Raw genomic sequence first — 21739 nt, forward strand, 5'->3', positions numbered from 1 at the left:
TGCTTTATAGAAGCGCTTTATTTGAAGAAATATTACAACATATAAAAACTACATCAAATCTTGCTTGCCACCTGCACAGTGGCGGATCTGATAAAATACAGAATTAAAAACAAACACTTTAAGATTCAGAATGCACAAAGCACTGCAGGGCTCGGTCACAAAGCAAACCTCATACATACAGCTAGTGTCAGCCATGGTCACAGACACTGTGCACGTTTCAAATGATGGGGCTCAACAGGTTAAAAACACAACAACAGTGCATGTGGGGCTCTGGGAGAGCAGAACTAGTCCAGCGTCGCAGTCTCCTTTACTGTAACTGCAGCTGAGGAGAAAGGAAAGAAGTCACCCCGAGCACAGCGCCATGTAAGCTCATGGCTGGCCTGGAGACCCTGCAGCAGCTGGAGACTTTCAGGACTAAGGCATCTCCCCAGTTTCCGCACCCTGGTCAGCACTACTTGAGGCCGGTGCCTGATGACCACGTCAGCAGGAAGGCTCACACCCCCTCCAAGCCACTGTGCAGTCACCGGCAGGTCACCGGTGGCTTCCACTACTGTCCTCATGTGGAGCTGGTGTGCCCAAGTCCCAGGGCCTAGAGCTGCCCATGAGGAAAGTGGCACATACCTGAGGCGATCTCCTGAGCTTTGGCCATCATACAGAGCTTGATCTCCAGGCCAATGGCTTTGGCCAGCGGTGGTGGCACAGCATTACCCACCTGTGGGAAGGAAAGAGGCCACACTAGATTGACACCCAGGCTCACCAGTGGCCTACCTCTGCTCTGACCAAGGCAGGACCACGACCTGGGCATCAGGAATTCAATCTTCTCGAGTGGCAGCACAGGCCTTCATTGTGATGCCCTTAGACCCACAGATCACTAACAGGGAGTTCTTTTGGTTTGGTCTTTGTTTCAAAGACAGGGTTTCTCTATGTACACCAGGCTGGCCTGGAACTCAGATCAACCTGCTTCTGCCTCTCCAGTGTTTGGGATTAAATGTGTGAGCCTCCATACATGGCCAACAATGAGCTTTTAGAAGGCTTTAGGAAAATCTGGAAGCAAAATGCAGACACACCCCAGTCCACTTTGATTCCTGCTATGAGCCAAACAAGGGTTTGGGGGAGCATGGGGCCGGTCTGCATGGAGGCCAGGCCAGGCCAGGCCAGTGTTTCTGGCATGGGCCTCTTTCTTGAAACTGTAGTTCCTAACGAGGGACAGCCTGCCTAGGAAAGACATGTGTGCTATCGTGTCGCTGCTGATGACCCACACTCTCAGTGACACAGCCCAACTCCCTACATGAGAGCTGAGGCCACTTGGCAACGAGCTCTGGTGCTGGGCTGACCTGCCGGTGTCTGTCCAAGATGTTGCCGAAGAGCCGGTAGGTGTCCGGAAAGCCCTGGGAGCGGGCACACTCCCGCACGCTCACCACCCGGTGCTGCTCTGGGTGGAGCACTCGGCCCTGCTTCCCCATGGGCTCAGGGTTGGTGACAGTGGTGCTGAAGAAGCCATCCCACTCCAGGCGCCCGTAGAGGCCGGCCCAGTGGTTGTGCCGGTTCCCAGTGTGCGGCAGGCACCAGGGGATGAGGGTGTTGAACTGCCTGGCTGTGGGGTCGCAGGCCTTGCCTGCAACAGAACACTGCGCTATAGCCAGGGCTGGTGCCAGGCTCCGGGGAGACTCCCTGGGGCACTGCATCTCTGCAAAGGGGCCTCCACCAGAGGGGCTCTGACGGCCGCATGCTCCAAGCACAGAGCACCTGACACACAGCACCCAGGCGCGGCCAGGGCCACAAGGCTGACAAGCAGATGTGTCAAGTGGAGGCTGCGAGGGAACCCTAAAAAGCCACCCTCGCTAAGGGGCTAGGCCACACACAGGGCTGCAGTCATGGGGTTCATGTTTGTGGGCACTCTGAGCGAAGGGATGACTAAAGCCTGGGGTCCCACCTTCCACACAGGAGCAGACCCCACGCATGGCGCCAGAGCTGCTGCGGCCATTCTTCCTGTCATGGAAGGTGTAGCGCAGCTTCTTGGTGGTGGTGCCGTCTGTGAGCGGCACTTCTATATTGGGCAGGTCACGCCAATCTGATCCTGGGAACAGTGGGATGTTCCGCATGCGGGCAGCCACCAACGGGCTCATGTCCTAGAGCACAGGGAGTCCCAGCTGAAACCCGGGTCAGGAAGCACGAAAGGGAACCAGAGGCTCAGATCCTATCAGGAGGAGACAACTACCCAGCCCTAGCCGTGAGAGCCGGCTACCTAAGAATGGAGCCAAGGACATACCTGGAGGGAGAGCTGAGACCAAAGAATAGGACAAGGGGCCAGTGTGAAGTCAGCCAGAGAAGCACACAAAAGGTGAAGTCTAGTGTCTCAGAAGCCCACCCAGAAAAGCTATTAGGAGAGGGGTACTGGGGGAGGCACTTGGATGCTACCCCAGGGCCATCTGAAGATGACACTATTGGCCATGGGGGTGGGAGACTGGAGATGTTGAGCCTGCAGGCCTGTGGAGGTACAAGTAAGCCCAAAGGGAAGTTGGGCCAGGCAAAGACCCAAGGGAGCACCAGACCCAGGCTAGCTACCTTGCAGATATGGTCCCTGAGGATGGGCTGGTAGTGTGAGCCCCGCAGCTGCCTCTGGAACCAGGACTGGGGCTCTCCATTGTAGGAGATCTCAGGTGCCGAGGCTCCATTCTGGATCTCAGGGAGGTCAGACATGGTATCCCGCACCGTGATGGTTCGGAAGGGGCCTGAGGTCAGCCTGCAGCAGAGGGTACTCTGTTAGCTGTCATGCAGGCAGCCTCTGCCGGATCTTAAGATGTGAAGGGCAGCTGTAGTGTGTGCTCTACTGAAGCCAGCTGCCTGCACACTGAGGCTGGGACTTGCAACAGGCTTGAGCTTCCTGACAGCCTGGCACAAACCTCAGTGGTCCAGGCATCATGACCTACTATCACTGTCCACTGTCCTGCACATGGGATGCTGAGATCAGCTCCTACCTGGTAATGTTGCTAACGAACTTCTTGTCATCCACCACAACGCTCAGCTGGCAGGCACGGGGTGCAAACACATGTAGAGGCTCTGGAAACAGAGGCAGCTTCTCTCCTGGGGCTGCAGCCAAAATGATGGCCCGCCTCCGTGTCTGGGCCACACCATACTGTCCAGCCTGCAACAGGGGAATGGAGACAGGCGGCATCAGGCAGTATGTCTGCCTAGCTGGCCTCCATGCAGAGAACCAGAACCAGAAGGAGGTAGCACACACCTGCAACTCACAAGGCTGATACCGCAGCTCATCAGTAAGAGCAACTTGCCCGTTAGCCAGGGCCATGTCATTTGTGACACTCGCACTGTGGTTAAGCGGTGACAATCTTCCAGACTATAGTAACGTGAATTCCAGAACTAGTCACTGCTCTTCGTAGGCCCCTACCACTGCAATTTGTCCAGCCCAGCCCCAAGAAGACCGACCCACCTGTTTTTGCCCCCCACCTTTCTCCCCTCACAGTGACTCATGGGTCTGAGGGGATGGCAAGACCTCTGGCTGACCAACTGGAAAGCTGCCATCACAGTTTGCTCTGGATCAAACCTGTTCTGCTGTGGGCCACTTCGCCTTTCACTGACCTAACATCTACGAGGCTGCTGTCAATCCCAGCCCTCTTAAGGAACACTGCAGAAAGGGTAAGACCAACGGGGAGCCAGGAGCCCCACTCCCTGACGTCACAGGAAGAACATGGCCAGTGACGAGGCCTGGCTTCAGGCAGAAGTTGGGAGTGCAGCACTTGCCCCGAGTGGCCTTGCATGTCCTCTAGTTACTTCAGCATCCCTTTGGACAACTTTTTTTTTTTTTTTTTGGTTTTCGAGACAGGGTTTCTCTGTAGCTTTGTACAGAGCCTACTGGCCTCGAACTCACAGAGATCCGCCTGGCTCTTGGACAACTATTTTTGATGTTTGATTTTGAAATCAAGGTCTCACGTAGCCCAGGCTGGCCACAAACTTGCTATGTGACAAAGATGACATCTTGAAGTACTGATCCTACTTGTGGGGATGATAGGTGTGTGCAACCATGTTTGGGCTAGTGGTGATGGGAATGGAACCCAGGCTTCCTGCAAGTGAGGCATGTGCTCTAACTGGGTCCCAGCCAACCCTGCTTACTTTTGGCAAATGTAATGCATTCACCAACGTGCTGCTGGTAAATGCACTACACTGAGCTACAGCCCAGCTCTTAATCCTGAGACACTGGCCTTGAACCCACGATCTACTTCAGCCTTTCAAGACTGGGATGACAGGCATGTGCTACCATACTTGGTCACTCCATGCTTCTTTCTTTTTCAAGGCAAGGTTTCTCTGTGTAGCTCTGGCTATGCTAGAACTCACTCTGTAGATCAGGCTGGCCTCAAACTGAGATCTGCCTACCTGCCTCTCTAGTGCTGGGATTAAAGGCGGGCACCACCACACCAGCTAACCCTATGCTTTTTCTATCTGAGCTATGAGACGCCTCTATCCTCACCAACACACTGGTGATCACACAGACCCTCTGCTGCCTAGAGCAGGCCTGAACACTCTCCTGGTTAGTGATGGAGGGCAGCAGTCCAGGGACTGCACTGCTGTGCAGTGCCCACCTGTAGCACACCAAAGGTGCATTGGTAGCCCATGCGGACGAGGCAGCGCAGTGTGAGCTTCAGCACCATGGAGCGCTTAAAGGACACGAAGTTCCTGACATTCTCCAAAAGGAAGAAGCGCGGCCGGTAGTAGTCACAGTAGCTGTGGAGACAGGAAGGAGACAGGTCACCACAAACCCACAGGCCCCAGGGAACCTGCACCAGGGCACAGGCATCTCCCACTAGGGAGGGGCTCCCCCACAAAGCTGAATTTAGCCTGGAGTTGCCCAAAGACAGCAAGTGGTAGAGGGCTGTCCGTGCCTACCTGAGGAAGGAGACCACTAGCGAGTTTTTGAACTTGGAGTAAGTACGGGAGTTGAAACGGTTCATGCCGCTGAAACCCTGGCAGGGTGGTCCACCACACAGCATCTCCACATCGCCCTTCTGGGGGAGCCTCTGGCCCAGGGAGTTGGTCACCTCGCCAGCCATGACCAGCTTAAGCAGTACATTGCAGTCCTCTGTGAACACCGTGGAGCTAGGGTTGTTCAGCCGAAATGCCTGGGCAGCTGGGTCCCACATCTCAATGGCCCACAGTGTCTCTGAGATGCCTGGTGGACGCAAGGGCAAAGGTTTGCTTTTCATGTCACTTGCTCAACAGGCCACGGTCACCCGGTCCGGCTATGTGCACACTCCAAAGCTTCCCCAGAGCCAGGCCAGAGGCGGCACCAACCAGTGCCTACCTGCTTGGTGGAATCCTTCAGATAACCCTCCACAGCCAGAAAATACATCCAGGGTCCGCAGCTTAGGCAATTTGATGGTTGCCTCAGGCTCTCTGGGCTCTGACACCTGACACTTTGCCTTCCCTTTTCCTGAAGGAGAACAGGCCACCAGTGTGAGAAGAGCCCAGACTGCTCTCCTCAGAGACTTATTCAGGAGACGTTGTCTTGCTATGTGACCTAGAGTAGCTTCTCGGGAGACCTTCCCAATTCAGTCTTCCAGAATTTGGGAGGTGGAGGCAGGAAGCTTCAGGGTTCCATGCTAGCCTAAGCAACATGCAACCTTGTCCCCATACATGTTGGAGTGACAGACAGGGACGCACCTTTTCCCTTCCCTTTCCCTTTGTTCCCAGGGTTGCGGGTGTGGTTTGGAGGGTCTTCGAAAATTTTGCTCTTTGCATTGTAGGCCTGCACAGAGAGGAGCCACGTTAGTCCAGAAGAAATACAGGGATCCCCACAGTTTAAGAGCTCTGACAGTCTCTTATCTCCTAAGAGCACAGCCAATCAGCCACCAACAGAATTTGATCTTATTATTGGAAACAGACAAGACTGCAGCCAGCTGGTCAAGGTGCTGATGCCCAAGTATTATGAGCTTGAGGCCAGTCCACACTACAGAGAGGCTGTCTAAAAATCACAATTATTCTATTAACCCTCCTGTGGTCTGCACCAACATCTGCTCCGGTAAGCACCCAGAGCATCCAGTCTAAGGAAAGGGCACTATGGGAGGCCGCTGTCCAATGCCACACAAACATGCACACACAGAACCTGGAAAAATGAGCACTTACCTTAACACAACACTAACGAGCCAAGCCCCAGGTATTCAAATGGATCTACTACCTATCCAAGAGGTTCTTGGATCCTTTCTCCAAACCAGGCTACCACCTGGCCACACTAGATGGAGCCAGAGTATACTCTTCCCAAGGAGGGGGACCTTCCCAACCAACATACATTAAGACCCAAGGTATGACTGGTAGAGGCCTTCAAAACAGTCCCTCAGATAAATTTTTAATGGTGTTAGTAAAATGTGGCATACTCTTAAAAAGCTGAATGTTAGCCAGGTGGTGGTGGCACTTGGGAAACAGAGGCGAGCAGATCTGAGCTCAAGGCCAGCCCAGTCCACAGAGTAAGTTCCAGGACAGCCAGGGATACACAGAGAAAAAACAAAACCAAAAACAAAAACACCACACACACACAGAGACACACACCACACACAAAGACCAAAACAAAACACAAAAAAGCAAAAGCTGAGCACCAAACTCCAGAACCTCTTGCTGTCAAAGGCCCGTGCTGTGGGTGACAGCATGGATGTGCAGCTCTGAAAGGTACTGTGCCCTATCCCCTTGCGCATTCAACAACTGCCTGCTAGCCATTACCTCCTTTTGAGTGCTCAATCCTGCCTCCATGGCCTGAGGGCTGGGGAACCGACAACCCAGGGCTTCATGCATCCTAGGCAAGAGTTCTATCAGACCAAGCCATGTCTCCAGCTGCCTTGTTTTCTTTCAAAGCCAAAACCCTACTCCTAAGATTCTACATAGGAGCCAGGTAGGTGGTGGTGGCACATGCCTTTAATCCCAGCACTCAAGAGCTAGAGGCAGGTGGATTTCTAAGTTCGAGGCCAGGCTGGTCTACAGAGCCAATTCAGGGCTACACAGAGAAACCCTGTCTCGAAAAACTAAAAGACCACATAGGCTGGCCTGGGGTGAGCACCACAAGCTTTTAATTCTAGCACTCGGAAGAGGGAGGTGGATTTGTCAGTTCAAGCCTAGCCTAGTCTACATATCAAGTTCCAGGGCTATATATTAAGACCCTATCTCAAAACAAACAAAACCCAAATCCACTCCACACATGCACATTAGCTGCTTCCTTGGTCTACCTTGTATCTCCCACCCTAAGACAAATAAATCCAGGACCTAGCCTAGCCTGATGAACACAGGCCCCACTACTGAGCTCCGCCCTAGCCTGAGCCACTTTCTGGGGCAGCCCGCTCTCAAACATTTGCCCCTGAAGCCTGGCTCCACCTCAAGGAAGTAGAAGCGGTCAGGGCCGCCCTGTGAGTACTCCTGGATGCTCTCAGGCAGGTCCTCCCCATACTCCACAGTGCAGCGGCCCTGCACGTCACTGAAGTCCACCACAGCTTCCTCGTCACTCCAGTACAGCAGGTTGATGTCTGAATGGTAGCTCGCCGGGGTGGATCTGTGGGTGTTCTCAGGCCTGTAAAGAGGACACCAGGTGAGCATTACTGTACCACACGTTTATAATCACAGGTCAAAGCACCCTCATCTCAATGTCTGGAACCAGCAATTGGAGTGCTGAGTGTGAGAACAGGGATCTTGTTAGTCTCGTACACCTCACACCTCAACGCCTGTATTTTTTTCTTTGGTTTTTTTCGAGACAAGGTTTCTCTGTGTAGTTTTGGTGCCTGTCCTGCATCTTGCTCTGTAAACCAGGCTGGCCTTGAACTCAGTGATCTGCCTGGCTCTGCCTCCCGAGTGCTGGGATTAAAGGCCTGAGCCACCACTGCCCAGCAGCCTTTATTTTTTAAGACTGTGTTTTGCTCTGATACACAGGTTAACCTCCATCTCAGTGGTCCTCCTGCCACAACGCAAGTGCTGGCTACAGGCAACTATCAACCTAGTCTACGCAGGACATTTCAGACAGCATTTTGAAAAAGATTTCTTCATTTGTATTCAGTGTGTATGGGTGCTTTGCTGGCATATGTCTGTACAACAGGTGAGTACAGTGCCCATAGAAGGCCAGAAGAGGGTAGGCATTAAACCCCGTGAAACTGGGATGTTAAGATGACTGTGAGACACCATGTGGGTGCTGGGAATTAAACTTCTTAAACCTGAAGCACTGGCATTAAGTATACCCAAGGCAGCCTGTAAGACGAGGTCAGCTGAACAAGGAGTATTTTGGCTTGGGGATACTCAATCTATAAACAGCATCATGGGAAGGACCACATGTCCCAGGTCCATCAGTGTGGTTGCACTACTCTGATTTGGACCTAACAGTACGGCAGGAATGGGACTCCTGGGAACCAGATCAGGAATGCTCTGCTTCTCTGCCTTCATCCTACCTATCAACGATGGGTGCCTCATTATTTTTTAACCATGCTGACTTTTATGAAAACTCCAGAAAAATCAGGTGTAGTAGCAGGTGCCTGTTATCCTAGTACTTGGGATGCTGAGACAGGGGGATGTGTTAATGAAACAAGTGCACACTGGTCATCTGGGCCAGCTTTCTTTCACTGTAGCCCTCTTCTGCTGCCTGCTGAAACTCATCCTCAACCCCCCCCCCCACACACACACACTCACACACACACACACACACACACACACACACACACACACACACACTCACGCAGACAGCACACACGAATGCACAAAGTGTGTGTGGATGGGTGGGTGAGGGTGTTTAGTTAAAACAATGGCTGGAAAACAAACCTTAGAACCAGCAAAGAAGGTACAGAGCAGAGGGACTGGGGAGGGTGGTGAGAGACCAGACAAGGACTGTGGTTTGGGGCAGAGGATCCAGACAAACCAGGACACACTCCCTGCCACTCTGCAGCTTTCGGTCCCACATGCTAGACACAGGCTCCTGACACAGCCCCTAAGGCCACAACTATGCAATACACCGGTGCCCTCAGGATATCTAGAAAGCCATCTCCAGCAGCAGCACCTTCTGAAGGGCCTCTCAGCAGGCAGAACCCACACCAACCTGTAGAACTTGTTGACCCTGATCTTGATGTCCGCCTCATTGACCTTGCCATTCTTCTTGCCACAGTGAATTGCTTTTATCCGACCGATGCGATAGGGCTCCGGAGCGTCCAGGTTGCTTCCTTTGATGTAGTCAGAATACTTGCGGTAATGCTCAGGGTACAGGTTCTCATCCACAGGCTCCTTCTTTGAGCGTTTCAAGGGGCTAGCCAGCTTGATGCTGCAGAGAAGAAAGGTGAAGAGGACAACACACCTGAGCTCAAGGCCGTAAGAGTCCAGAGACAGCCAAGTACCACTACAGTACAAATGAGATCTCGGTTTAACCCACCACTCAACTCCCAGCTCAGCTGGCTGTGGCTGCACATGCATGTCATCCCAGGATTTGGGAGACAAACTAATCAATCGATGCAGGAGGGTCAGAGTTTCAGGTAAGCTTACGCTAACTAGTGAGTTTTAGGTCAACCTGGACCTGCCTCCCAGCCATGCGGCATCGTGCACTTACTAAGTGGTATGTGACAAGGTCCTGTCAGCCAGCACAAGTTGCAATGTCATAGGAGGGGGCACTTCATTAGGGGAGCCAGCAGCTTCTGAGAGGGCACAGGTACCACCTTTTCAGGAGTCAGCCAGGAAAGGAACCTCTGTGTTCTGAGGAGTCCTGTGGCTCAAGGGATCACTGTGACATGATCTCACTTCCCTGACTATGGAGCACTGATGTAAATGTGATGCTGAATTTGGTCCAACTCAGGGCAAAGCTGGTTGCCCATCTTGCTACTCTACCCTCAGGCACCCACAAGGACACAGGAGGTGATCTTCCAGTGTGGCTCCCACTCTGGCTAGCAGTGCCTTGACTTTCAAGTCCCAGAGGAACCTCTGAGTGCCTGTGTGTGGCCTGACTGGTGTGCTTCTACGTGGCAGGTGACACCACGGGGAACTTATTGAGGACACCAAAGATGAGCACTTCAAGATTGGGTAATACACCCAACACCATCAATGCAGAGGCACCCACTCATTCCTGGGTCACAGGAACTAAGCTAAATTTGGGGGCTTAAGGTCTCACTAGGAAAATGGATTCTTAAGCCTAGATACTGAGCTATGTTTGGAAAACATGAGCTGCAATTCCAACTTGCCCCAGTGCTTAGGATTAAGAATGGAGGGTGGAGGTGACACCTCTGACTTCCAACACACAGAGTCTGAGGTAGTCCTTTTCACGGATCTCATCTGACAGAGCCTGGGCAGAGCACTGGAGTTCTGGCAGGCAGGCCCCATCAGCGTCAAGGAGAAACAGATTGAGGGAGAAGCCCAAGGCCTCACAGCTGCTCAGGTGCAGAAGCAAGGAAGTAAGAGACCGTCCAGCACCCCAGGTCTCAGCCTCACACACAGCTCAGATGCTGAAAGACCCCCAAGGCAGTGTGCGGTGGGCTAGGTCCCCAGCCCAGCAGCATTATCAGCAAGTGACAGAGTCTTTACAAGGTGAGGCCTAGAGAAAAGTCCCTGGAGGCACGCTCTCAAGAGCATAGTGGCAACACAGCCTCATCTCTCCTTTGCTTCCTAGATAGGTGAGCTCTGCCACCCTCAGAGGCCAAGAGTGGTCTACCCAATGTTGCACTGAACTTCCAAAATTATGAGCCAGAATCTGGCAACCTTTACAATTCAGAAAGTTATTTTGTTATAGTAACAGAGCTAAGAGCTCTGAAATTGAAGTGCAGTTGTTAGGAATCAGTTTCTCATCAGAAACCAATTGGATATGGTCTAAACACTGGCTTCAGGGGAGTAGCTGGAAGTATCAGAGCCAACTGACCAGTATGGACCATGGGGACACTCACTTGAAGGTAAAGGCCTCAGGAGGCAGGTACACACTGTCACCAACTCGGTAGACAACACCATTCTTGGTGATAGAACTGCAGTAGATCCGGCCATCCACCTCATCAAGTTGCTCCAGGACCTTAGGCATTTCTTTATGTCTCAGCTCACCGAGTCGGATACAGGAGAGGCAGAACCTGTAGAAGCCAAGGGAAGAAACTCAAGGCTCTGAGGTAGCCGAATGGTGACCATGGCAGCCACTGAAATCCAAGAGGAGACTGTATCTGCAGGTCTCTGGAGGAACTATCCCTTTATGCCCACACTTTGAAGACAGTTTTTTGTTTGTTTGTTGTTTGTTTTTTCAAGACAAGGTTTCTCTGTGAATTTTTGGAACTCACTTTGTAGCCCAGGCTGGCCTCAAACTCACAGAGTGAGTGCCTCCCGAGTGCTGGGATTAAAGGCATGCACCACCACCTGGCTCTGAAGACAATTCCTGTGGACCACAACTCAAAGATAAATACTAGCAAACAAGCTGAGGCTGTGTACATCAACAGCAGGGTCCTCAGCTAGCATTTGCTCAAGGCCCAGGGCTACAACCCAGCACCACAAATGAACTATTTTTTTTTTTCCTTTTTCCGATTTTTTTGAGATAGGGTTTCTTCTCTATGTAGCCCTGGTTGTCCTGGAACTCACTCCGTAGGCCAGGCTGGCCTCGAACTCAGAGTTTCTCCTGCCTCTGCCTACCAAGTGCTGGGACTAAAGGTGTGCACCACCACTGCCTGGCCCGCCCACACATTTTCAACACTTTCACAATGTCAGGCCTCTGGTCAGCAAAGAACACAACTGGGGAATAAGCAGACCTTTCCCTGGAGCCTGAGAGGATGGCGGGACTCACAAGCAGGATGGGGTCTAGAGCTGGCTTCACCACTCACTTGTGCCTGTTGTCCTCAGTCGGCTGGGTCTTGGGAGGGGACTCAAATCTCGCATACTCTTGGTTGTACCAGAACTGGTAGAAATAGGTCTTTCCATCATCCTCGGACCCTGGCAGCATAGTCTCAGGATCCATGCCTCCCTGTGGAAACAAAACACGGTCAGCCTTGGTTCTTTACAGGCGGGTGGAATGGGGAGGAGAGGAGGTACTCACCTCCATGGCCCAGTTTTCCGAGGGTGCTCTGTAGACGACCTTGACCTTGCTGTGGATGTAGGAAAGCTGCATGTTTTCACACTCGCCCACCAGGAACAGCTCCAGGGGGTCGGAGGTGGCTCCAAGGACTGTGTCTGTCCCAGCACAGAACCAGTGTGCATGGAACATCTGCCCATTCTTATCTTCCCACAGTGCTGTGACCCTGCAGCCGGAAGATGGAACAGGGAATAGGTATCTCATGTAACCAGCAGAACTTGACCACACAAAACCTTGAGGAACTTCTGGTTTCATTCTGACACAATGGACTTCAGGTGTTCAAGCGGAAAAGCAGGTACTCAAATCTGGCAAAAGGAGGACACACCTGGCTAGATACAGTGGCTTAGAGGAATCATCTGGAATGACAGAGACGCAGTCCCCCACCTCCAGGGTCTCTTCATCGATGCACACCTTCTGATAGTAAGTTCTCTTCTCTTCAACCTGAAACCAAATGCTGAAGCTCAGGTGAGGGTCAAGTCCAGTGTTTCTCTAACTTTCTATGAAACTGACTTGAGGCTTAAGGGTGTGGGTCAGCAGGGCAAAGAGTGCTGAAGGGATGCCAGGCCTGGGCTCCATCCCAGCAACCACAAGAGTGAAAGCATGACGTACGCGTCATGAGGGCTAACATGATGGCTCAGTGGGCAAAAGAGTTTTGCCACTAAACGTGACCTAAGTTTATTCTCTGGAACCTACAACCAGGAATGTGGAGAGAAGTGACCCATGCTGTGGCATGTGTGTGCATTCACCAATAAATGTAATAAAATTAAGAAAGCTAGGTATATTATAATGGCACATACCTTTAATCCTACATTTTGGAGGTAGAGGCAGGCCTACATTGAGGTCCAGGCCAGGCAAAGCTACACAGTAGAACCCTAACTCAAATTAAAAAAGCATGAGCTGCTGGGACTGGTAGCACATGCCTACAATCCTAACACCTGAAAGGCAAAAAAAAAAAAAGTTTCCAGGCCAGCACCTAGAGATGGCTCAGCTGTGAAAAAGTATTTTTTGTTGTTACAGTTCCTAGCACCCACAGTGGCTCACAACCATTCATAACTCCAGTTCCAGGGGATTCTTTACCTTCTTCTGACCTCTGTGGACACTAGGCACACTCATAGTGCATGTATATACAAATCTACATACGATAAATTAAAAGAATAAAAACAAAAAATAAGTTGAATCCAACCTAGGCTAAACAGTGGGAGCCTATCTCCAAAACGAAACAAAAAACAATGCTTCCAAATGAAGCCTATCTGTGTATAGCCTTGGCTGTCCTAGAACTTGCTCTGTAGACCAGGCTGGCCTCGAACTCAGATCTACCTGTTTCTGTCTCCTGAGTGCTGGCATTAAAGGAGTGCACCACCACCACCCAGCTTAAATTGTTTGTAATTTTTGTTTTTCGAGACAGTCTCTGTATACCCCTGGATGTCCTAGAAGTCGCTTTGTAGACCAAGCTGGCATCAAACTCAGAGATACTCCTGCCTCTGCCTCCCAAGTACTGGGATTAAAGATGTGCACCACCACAGTCCAGCAATAAATTTCTATTAAGCTGGGTGTGGTGTTGCATGCCTTTAATCCCAGCGCTCTGGAGGCAGAGGCAGGTTGATCTAGCCTGGTCTACATAAGCAGTTCCGGAGAGTGAGAGCTTAGAGAAACCTTATCTCAAAAAAATAAAACAAAGCAAAACAAAACAAACAAAAACCCCAAACCTGACATGGTGGCACATGACTGTAATTTTAGCACTTGGGAGGTGGAAATGGAACAGTGTCAAGTATACAAGTATATGGGCTGCCTAGGCTACAGAGGCAGCTCAGGATTTACCAGTGAGGGGCTGAGGTATGGTGGTTCAGTTGTAGAGCTCTAGCCTAGAGTGCCTGAGGCCTTGCACACTACTCCTAAGTATCAGGAAGAGGAAGGGAGGGGCAGCAGCCCTCCTCACGGTGAGCCAGCTGCCGGCTGGGCTCGAGGGGCAGCGTGAAGAGGACGGGCCCTCACCTTCAGCGGGTGCCCCAGCCAGGAGATACGGTCTTTGTTCTGCTTCTTCTTCTTCCCTTGGTGCAACTTCTTGGGTGACGGCATTTCTGGGATGTAATCGTCAACTTCCTCATCATCATCTGCCTCCTTCACAGCCAAGTTAGGACACCTACAGAACACACATGGCAGTCAACCCCAGGGAAAAACGTCCTGTCAGTTCTTCCCCATGTCGCCACAGGACACTGCATAGTGCACTTGCCTCAGCCACCTTGACTTGTTATCAAAACAGAACACAGCACAGCCTACCTCCTCTTGAGGCAAGCCTGTTTACTCCGTCCAGTGCCCCCAAACTTAACCATATCCTTGCAGGCCTTGCACTTCCCACACTCAGGCTGCTGACAGACCTGAAAAATATTAAAAAGGGTCGATCAACCAGCCATTCATGACTAGAAACTTTTTGTTTGGCTTTCTTTTTTGAGATGAGGTCTCTCTATCTAGCCCTGGCTGTCTTAGAACTCATTACGCAGACCAGGCTGGCCTCAAACTCAGATTTACCTGCCTCTGCAGATGAATGCTGGGAATTAAAGGTGTGTGTCACCATACCCAGCCCAGGAACTTTCAAAAATATGCATGCTCAGGGCCAATGAAATGTCTCAGGGGGTAAAGGCACTTGGTGCCAAACCACCTAAGCTTAGTTCAATGCCCAAGACCCACAGCAAGATAGAAAACAAACTCCACAAAGTCACTTCTGACCTCCATATATACACACTGCAGCCTGTGCACACATCCTCACTAATGAAGCTTTTTTTTTTTTTGGTGGTTTTTGTTATTGTTGTTGTTTTTCAAGACAGGGTTTCTCTGTAGCTTTGGTGCCTTTCCTGGATCTCGCTCTGTAGACCAGGCTGGCCTCTGCCTCCAAATGCTGGGATTAAAGGCATGCGCCACCACTGCCTGGCTCACTAATAAAGTTTTTCCAAGTGTGAAAACATACTGCATCTATGCTGAGCACTTAAGACTTTTTCCACCCATTCCCTAGGCAACACAGCTTGGCAACCACACACAGACTTGGCCTGTATTAGCTGTCAAGTCATCCAGCTCACTCAGGGTCCACAGCAACACTGTACCCTTAGAAGGGGGTCTGTAAAGCTGAGTATTTGGAGGTACACAGGGTGCGGAGTGCAGCCTAGAAACTCACAAGCAGCTCTGTTGAGGTGTTACAGAGTTACCAGTGTCCCCACCTGACACCGAGGGAGTCTGCGGGGATGGCCACTAACAAAACAAGAGCATGAGAACAAGGTAACCAAAAGGGCTACCAAGATTCCCTGTTCAAAAAACCAAAACACTTTAAAGGGAATTAACATTAGATACAAAGACACTGAGAAAAGTCAAAGATGGCAGGACAGGGCATCCTGAGGAGAGCTGCCATGAGAAAAGAACGGACACTACTGTGGGCTTGGGGACCAGCCAGGCTCTGTTGCACCCAGTCAAAACAGTAAACTGCAAAAAATACACCTGAGCTGTGTCACAGGGTTAGGGTGACTTCCTCTAGAGAAAATCCCAGCTGTCCCTTTGGTGCTGAGAACAGCATGTAACAGCCAGTCTCCTCTCCGATGCCCCAGTCCCTTTTACAGCCCGAGACAAGGTGTGCCCTGTAAGCTGGTGTCAGGACACACATCACGGGGTTGGGCATGGCACTACATACCCGGATGCCCAGCTCTTGGGAAGCGGAAGGACCACCAGCAGTTTCAAGATGGCCTTGTCTACCTAGCTGCCTCATGTGCACATACAAGCCATGTTCAGTATATAAATCCATTCTCCAATTTTCCAAACATGGTCTCCTGTGGCCCAGGCTGACCTCAAACTCACTACGTAACTTAGGATGACATTGAAATCCTGGCCCTCCTGCCTCCACTTCTCTCGTGCCTGGATCAAGGCTTATCCCTCCATCTTAACCACATTGAGTTTTTGTTTTTTTTTTGGGGGGGGGTTGTTTTGTTTTTTTAATGTGACACAGGTTGATTCCAAGGCCATCTATGTAAAAAGTATTCACAAGTGCCTGGCACAGTTCTGTAATTCCAGCTCTTGGAAGAATGAGGTAGGATTGAGACTTCCAGGCATCCTGAGCTAGATACTACCCAAGTCACATCAAAAGGCCTTCTGTAGCCACAAATCTAAGCTGAGGGAAACTTGTACTTCTGCAGAATTCTAGAGTGTAACGAAGCGAATGTCTCTCAGGAAACCAGGTTATGTAGCCAAGGGCATCACCCACAACAAAGGCCCTGGACACTCTTGTTGACTTCAACCCCATGTGTCCTATAAGGCAGGCTGCTTCTCGAGAACACTGACGCCTCCACATCTAAGGCTAGCCCTCCTCACCTCACAGACGCCACACCGGCGGCGCTTGAAGGCATTCTCCTTTTCGTCCTTGTCGTCCTTCTCAATCTGCTCTGAGAAGAAAGTGTCAAAGATCTGGTAGACCAGCTTGGTGGTGGTGGCTTTTGTGGGCCCTTTGTCCTTCTCCTTAGCAGAGTGTTTAAGGTTATGGCGCCTCTCCGCTCGCCTGAGAGAGATGGCCACCATTTTAGAGAACCAGACAGAGATCGCCTTCTCTGGGCTGGAGCCACCCACCGACCCGCTTGCTCCACCCTTACCTCTGCCCCAGGGTGACCCCGGCCAGCTGGATCAGGGCTCTCATGCAGGGGGTCAGGAAGATGGGCGTCTCATCGCTGTCCTTAGCGTCGTCGTAGCTCTCCACCTGGTTCACCACAAACTGGGCGTGGCGCAGGAGGGAGTCCTCTGTGAACCGGTTCAAGTTAATGGCGGAAGGAGGGACAGTGGTCTTGGGGGAAAGAAAAGAAAAAGGATCAGACGTTTCTAATAGTTTGCCTCCTTGAAATGCTGCAGGAGGGGGACCCTAGTATTTCATGTATGCTAGGCAAGCAATACACCAAAAGTCTCATGCCCTCAGGCCCTGCTGGGGGTTCTGGACAGGGCTCTGCCACTGAGCCACACCCCAGCCCCTCACTGGGGATTCTGGACGGGTGCTCTACCACTGACCACACCCCAGCCCCTCACTGGGGATTCTGGACAGGGCTCTGCCACTGAGCCACACCCCAGGCCCTCACTGGGGATTCTGGACAGGGCTCTGCCACTGAGCCACACCCCAGGCCCTCACTGGGGACTCTGGACGGGGGCTCTACCACTGAGCCACGCCCCCAGGCCTGCTGCATTGACCTTCTATCAACATTCTTGTAGTGGTACTGAAAGGCTCTGACTCTGAACGCAGTCTTCTATAACAACACCCATGCTACATGTATGTGGATCCAAACATTCATAGAGGTAAAGCTCTCACCTCAATCTTATTTATTAGGTCTTCATAGACAGCGTGAGGATTGCCTTGCAGGAACTCAACCACAATCTTGCTGATGTAAATTTTCTCCTGCATCAGACCAAATATTGGTGCATAGTCTGGGCTGGGTTCCATCAGAATGTATTCTGCAAATGCTAGGAAGAACACGTGATGTGGTTTTTAGAGATCCGTGCAGTCAGGGTGATTATTAGCACTGCTGTCTCCCACAGCACTTGCCCTTTATGCAGGTGGCTGCTTGGTTGGTTTAGTGGGGTCCTGTCATGTTGCTAGCCCCAAACTCCTTGGCCTGCTGGAGCCAGACGGAAATGAGCCAGGTGAGATTTGGACCTGTCTGAGTTGTAAGCACTTGACTGCCATACAACTGAAGGGTCAGCTTCCAGGCCAGTCATGATAAGCACAGGCCACCAGGTCCTCCCGTGCCTTATGACAACCCCTCTAAGGCGGACCAGACAGGCAGAGGTTCCAGGACACCTGTGACTGGGCAGATACTCACATGTGCTAAAGCCAATGAGCGCCTTTTCACCACCATCAAAGCCAGTGATCCACCACTCATTGATTGGCCCAAGGTTTTTGCAATTGACACCACCTGTAAAAAAATGTCTCTTGATAATAGACAAAACATGATGACTCACAACTCCTACCCCAGCTAGAAAACAGCCAGCATGCTGCCTCTCTTCAGGGTCACTTTGCTCAGTTAATGGCAGAACTTCTGAGTTCTCCGCTTGAAGTAGTACCCGCCCCCCATGGGGACATCATGCTTTCTAAATTTTGCTTGCTTCTTTTAATAAAGAACCCTTGAACATTGCACATACCTGGACTATTCCACATACCTTCCACAGATGGATTATCATCATAAATTGCTTTGGCACAACCAGAAAAGTAGAGTTCAACATTCTTCTCAATGAGACCAGTGTCAACAGGACACAGGTGACCTCGACTGCAATAGACACTGTACGGCAACAAACATCACTTTACCACCGACCCAGCACAGAGGGCCACAGACCAGTCAGACTCCAGGGACCCAGACTAAGTGAGGGTTCTGGACTCAGCAATGTCCATCACCAACAGTGTCTCACTCTCCCGCTTGTATGACAAGTACACATACTAAGGTCAGAGGATTCCCCCGACATTGAATTATAGCTGCTTGGTTGTGAGCTGCCTACATAGGTATCAGGAACTGGAGTTGACTGCCAAGTCATCTCTCCAGACTAAAAAGAAATGGAGTACCAGGCCTGATCCTGCATAGGGCATGTTTCCACCAGCCATACTCAGCCAAGGGCTGCATGCCCTCAGCCATCCCCACTCCTCCCACCCCCCGCACCAGGAAGGAGGCTATGTAATTGAGGGAAGGAGGATGCCTCAGTGGAATTCATAGCTGACTGCTATCTACAAGCAAGCTTCAACTGGCTCCTCAGATCTACTGCCTATTAGGGTCTGCCCCTGTAGATCACTGGCAGACAGTATCCTTTATGGGAATCAATGTTCCAGTGGTAGGGAGAGATATGGCCACCATCAACTTGCAGGGAATACTGCCATAGCCATACCCAGGGATCTTCACCCAAGAAACCCCAGCCCATGGTGGGTTCAACATCTAGGAGCACCCAAGAAAAATGCCTACTGGGATGCCAATATGTGCTCCTGAGGGGACCCTTCTACCATATACAACCCAGAAGGACTTGTGGGTCCCAGCACCATCCATCTGGCCCTGGTTCTCCACCAACCACTCTGCCCATGGCCAGCGCAGGAATGGTAGGTAACCTCTGAGAGCTCTCACAGATTTTCTGTGACCAGAAAAGCAAGGGTCTGAGGGGCTACGCCTGTGAATTGGCACTCTGCACAGAGCTGGTCACTGTGTGAGCACAAGGATGAGTTTCAGAATGGCATGACCTGGAGATTTAGCCTGTGAAGTTGTACCGACCACAGAGCAGGAGACAGATGGGGGCGTGGCCTAGGGTTAGGCCCCTGGCTGGAGTGCAGGGGGCCTTACGTTCTACCCCAGCACTGTGAAGGAGTATCAGAATAGCAACAAAGCTAGGCTCAGAGCCAGAAGCAGGTGGACCTGAGTTTGAGTCTAGCCTGATCAATTTAGAAAGTTCTAGCCAGGGATACATAGTGAGTTCTAGTTCTGTTTGTTTGTTTGTTTGTTTGTTTGAAATTAAGCTTAGTGGTGCACGCCCAGAATGACAGGAGGAGTTCAAAGTCAGTCGGCTGACAGTTAGGAACCCTATCTCAAAAACCAAAACCAGGGCTGGAAAGGCGGCTCAGCTTTGAAGTGCCGGCCTGATGTAAGTGAAGCTCTAGGCTGACTCCTCAGAGTACTACACAATCTGGGAGTGTCAGCACAAGAAGGCCAGGAGTTCAAGGTCGTCCTGGACTACCTATCAAGTTAGAGGCTGGCCCAGGCTGCAGAACAAAATGCCAGAAAAGCCAACAAACAGCAATAACAAAGTTTCTACCTGTGGCTAAAGTCTACCCAACCTTAATTGGTTTCTTGGCTATCGTTAAAAGGAGAGCAGCTCGAGGGGCCCTGTGGTTAGGACCAATACTTGGATGCCCACCATAGGACGTGACCCAGAACATGGTGGTTACCTGAAGCAGGTCACCCTGTGCTGGGGAGAGGAATCGATGCGTTCTCCAGACGAACTGGAATCATAGATGGACAGTTTCTCACTGACCAACATTTGGAGTTCCTCCACCTGAAGGACAGGGGACAGTGAGACATGGTCATACCAGGAGGCAGGACAAAGGGTGAGGCTAAGCGTGGACTCACAGCATCCGAAGGGTGCTGCTGGTACTTCAGATCAGGGTCATCCAGGTACTGGCCGCACTGGGGGCACCGTAGCAGGTCTATCTGTGGGAAGGACAGGTACGGCCTCAGGGCAGCTCTCCAACATCTGGGGACTGCTGCACTGCTGCTGGCCAAGTTCTTGGAGGTGCCCTTACCTTTGGGTTCATGGTTGTTTTGGTTCGAGCCACCTTTTTCTCTGCTCTGGAAGGAAGCACAAGGTTGTTGGATATGCCATCAAATTAGAAGACACTTCCATCGGCCCTCCATTACCTTTTCCTAACCACGAGCATGCTGATGCCAATAACCACGGCGACTGTCAGGGTATGAGGCTGGCCTGTAGAACAGGAGTGTCCTGGCCTCCACTCCAATCCACAGAAAGCTAAGGCTGCTGTGGCAGTCCACTAACGGCCACCTCTCACCGCTCGCCTAGAACCAACACAGCATCACCTGCTCTGTAAGGAAAAAGCACTTACGGTTCTCCGGGGGTCATTTTTTTTCGTCTCTTCTCCTCCTAAACAAGAGAAAGAGGAACAGAGTCAGGACATCTCAGGCTTGGATGGCACTAAGAACTTCCTATACTGCTGGGCAGTGGTGGCACATGCCTTTAATCTCTACACTCAGGAGGCAGAAGCAGGTGGATCTGAGTTCGAGGCCAACCTGGTCTACAGAGCAAATTCCAGGACAGCCAGGGCTACATAGAGAAACCCTGTCTCAAATAACAAAACCAAACAAACACAACCACCACCCCCCACCATCCCCACCCCCGCAACCAAAACCTTCCTATGTGTGACTGTTACAAAACTCAGGGAGAAAGCTGGTTAAGATTCAGGTAATGAGGCCCAAATCACTCCAAAGTCCAAATTCCATGAAAAGCCTGCTCTAACCCCAGTGCTCAGAAGCCTAAGGCAGGAGGACCATGAGTTAGAGTCTCGCCAAGTATCCCAGATTGACCTCCATCTAAAAAACAAACACCCCAGTGTGGATGCATCAGGAGGCAGGGCAACTAGAAAGGTGAAGTTCAACAAGGCCCTAGCAGTGAGGCCCTGACTCTAAAGATGCGCCATTTTTATGGGAAGGAGGACACCAGAGCCCAGTCTCTCCTTGTACTACCCAAAGCCACGTGAGGATACAGCAACATCGAAGTGGTCAGGGAACCACAGAGCAGCCTCTCCAGTAGCTAATTGTGGGGTCCTCCTAAACATGGACCTCTAGAAGTCACAAGTTTCACAGGTATTACTGGAGATGCCTATCACAGGCAGCCTGAGCAAAGCAACATATAGAATTACTTCAATTTAAAATGACTCAGTGAACTCAAAAAAGTCATTGCCACTTTATGTTTGAGACAGGCTCTCACTATGTGGCCCCTAGCTGGCCTGGAAATAAGTCCCTATGTAGGCCAGGCTGGACTCAAACTGAAGAGATCTGCCTGTCTCTTGCCTCTTGAGTATGGGGTTGTGGCTACTGTGTAGGTCCTAATGAGACATAGATTTAGAATGCCAACTGTAAGCAGTAAAGGAACTGGAGTAAACGCTGGTGCCCCCTCTCCCACCACAGTCAGACCTGA

At 51.2% G+C, this 21739-nt stretch overlaps 1 protein-coding gene across 1 annotated transcript in view; it reads right to left on the reverse strand.

The window, feature by feature from the left end:
* The window catches only part of Dnmt1 (DNA methyltransferase 1), a 49384-nt gene continuing 27645 nt past the window's right edge, over window positions 1-21739 (reverse strand). Inside the window, exons 13-39 of the mRNA XM_036192551.1 lie at window positions 20649-20686; window positions 20331-20376; window positions 20158-20238; window positions 19977-20083; window positions 18218-18336; window positions 17881-17973; window positions 17370-17521; window positions 16669-16856; window positions 16394-16577; window positions 14324-14421; window positions 14039-14186; window positions 12372-12487; window positions 12011-12212; window positions 11799-11938; window positions 10890-11063; window positions 9068-9286; window positions 7369-7561; window positions 5674-5758; window positions 5315-5443; window positions 4900-5182; window positions 4596-4737; window positions 2979-3145; window positions 2566-2743; window positions 1934-2129; window positions 1335-1615; window positions 622-712; window positions 1-322 (exon numbers count right to left, since the gene is read on the reverse strand). Of these exons, the coding sequence (XP_036048444.1) occupies window positions 285-322; window positions 622-712; window positions 1335-1615; window positions 1934-2129; window positions 2566-2743; window positions 2979-3145; window positions 4596-4737; window positions 4900-5182; window positions 5315-5443; window positions 5674-5758; window positions 7369-7561; window positions 9068-9286; window positions 10890-11063; window positions 11799-11938; window positions 12011-12212; window positions 12372-12487; window positions 14039-14186; window positions 14324-14421; window positions 16394-16577; window positions 16669-16856; window positions 17370-17521; window positions 17881-17973; window positions 18218-18336; window positions 19977-20083; window positions 20158-20238; window positions 20331-20376; window positions 20649-20686 (3888 nt within the window). The 3' untranslated portion in view covers window positions 1-284. The remainder of the gene's footprint in view (window positions 323-621; window positions 713-1334; window positions 1616-1933; window positions 2130-2565; window positions 2744-2978; window positions 3146-4595; window positions 4738-4899; window positions 5183-5314; window positions 5444-5673; window positions 5759-7368; window positions 7562-9067; window positions 9287-10889; window positions 11064-11798; window positions 11939-12010; window positions 12213-12371; window positions 12488-14038; window positions 14187-14323; window positions 14422-16393; window positions 16578-16668; window positions 16857-17369; window positions 17522-17880; window positions 17974-18217; window positions 18337-19976; window positions 20084-20157; window positions 20239-20330; window positions 20377-20648; window positions 20687-21739) is intronic.

This window comes from Onychomys torridus, chromosome 7 (genome assembly GCF_903995425.1).
Source record: "Onychomys torridus chromosome 7, mOncTor1.1, whole genome shotgun sequence".
NCBI classification, from domain to species: domain Eukaryota; kingdom Metazoa; phylum Chordata; class Mammalia; order Rodentia; family Cricetidae; genus Onychomys; species Onychomys torridus.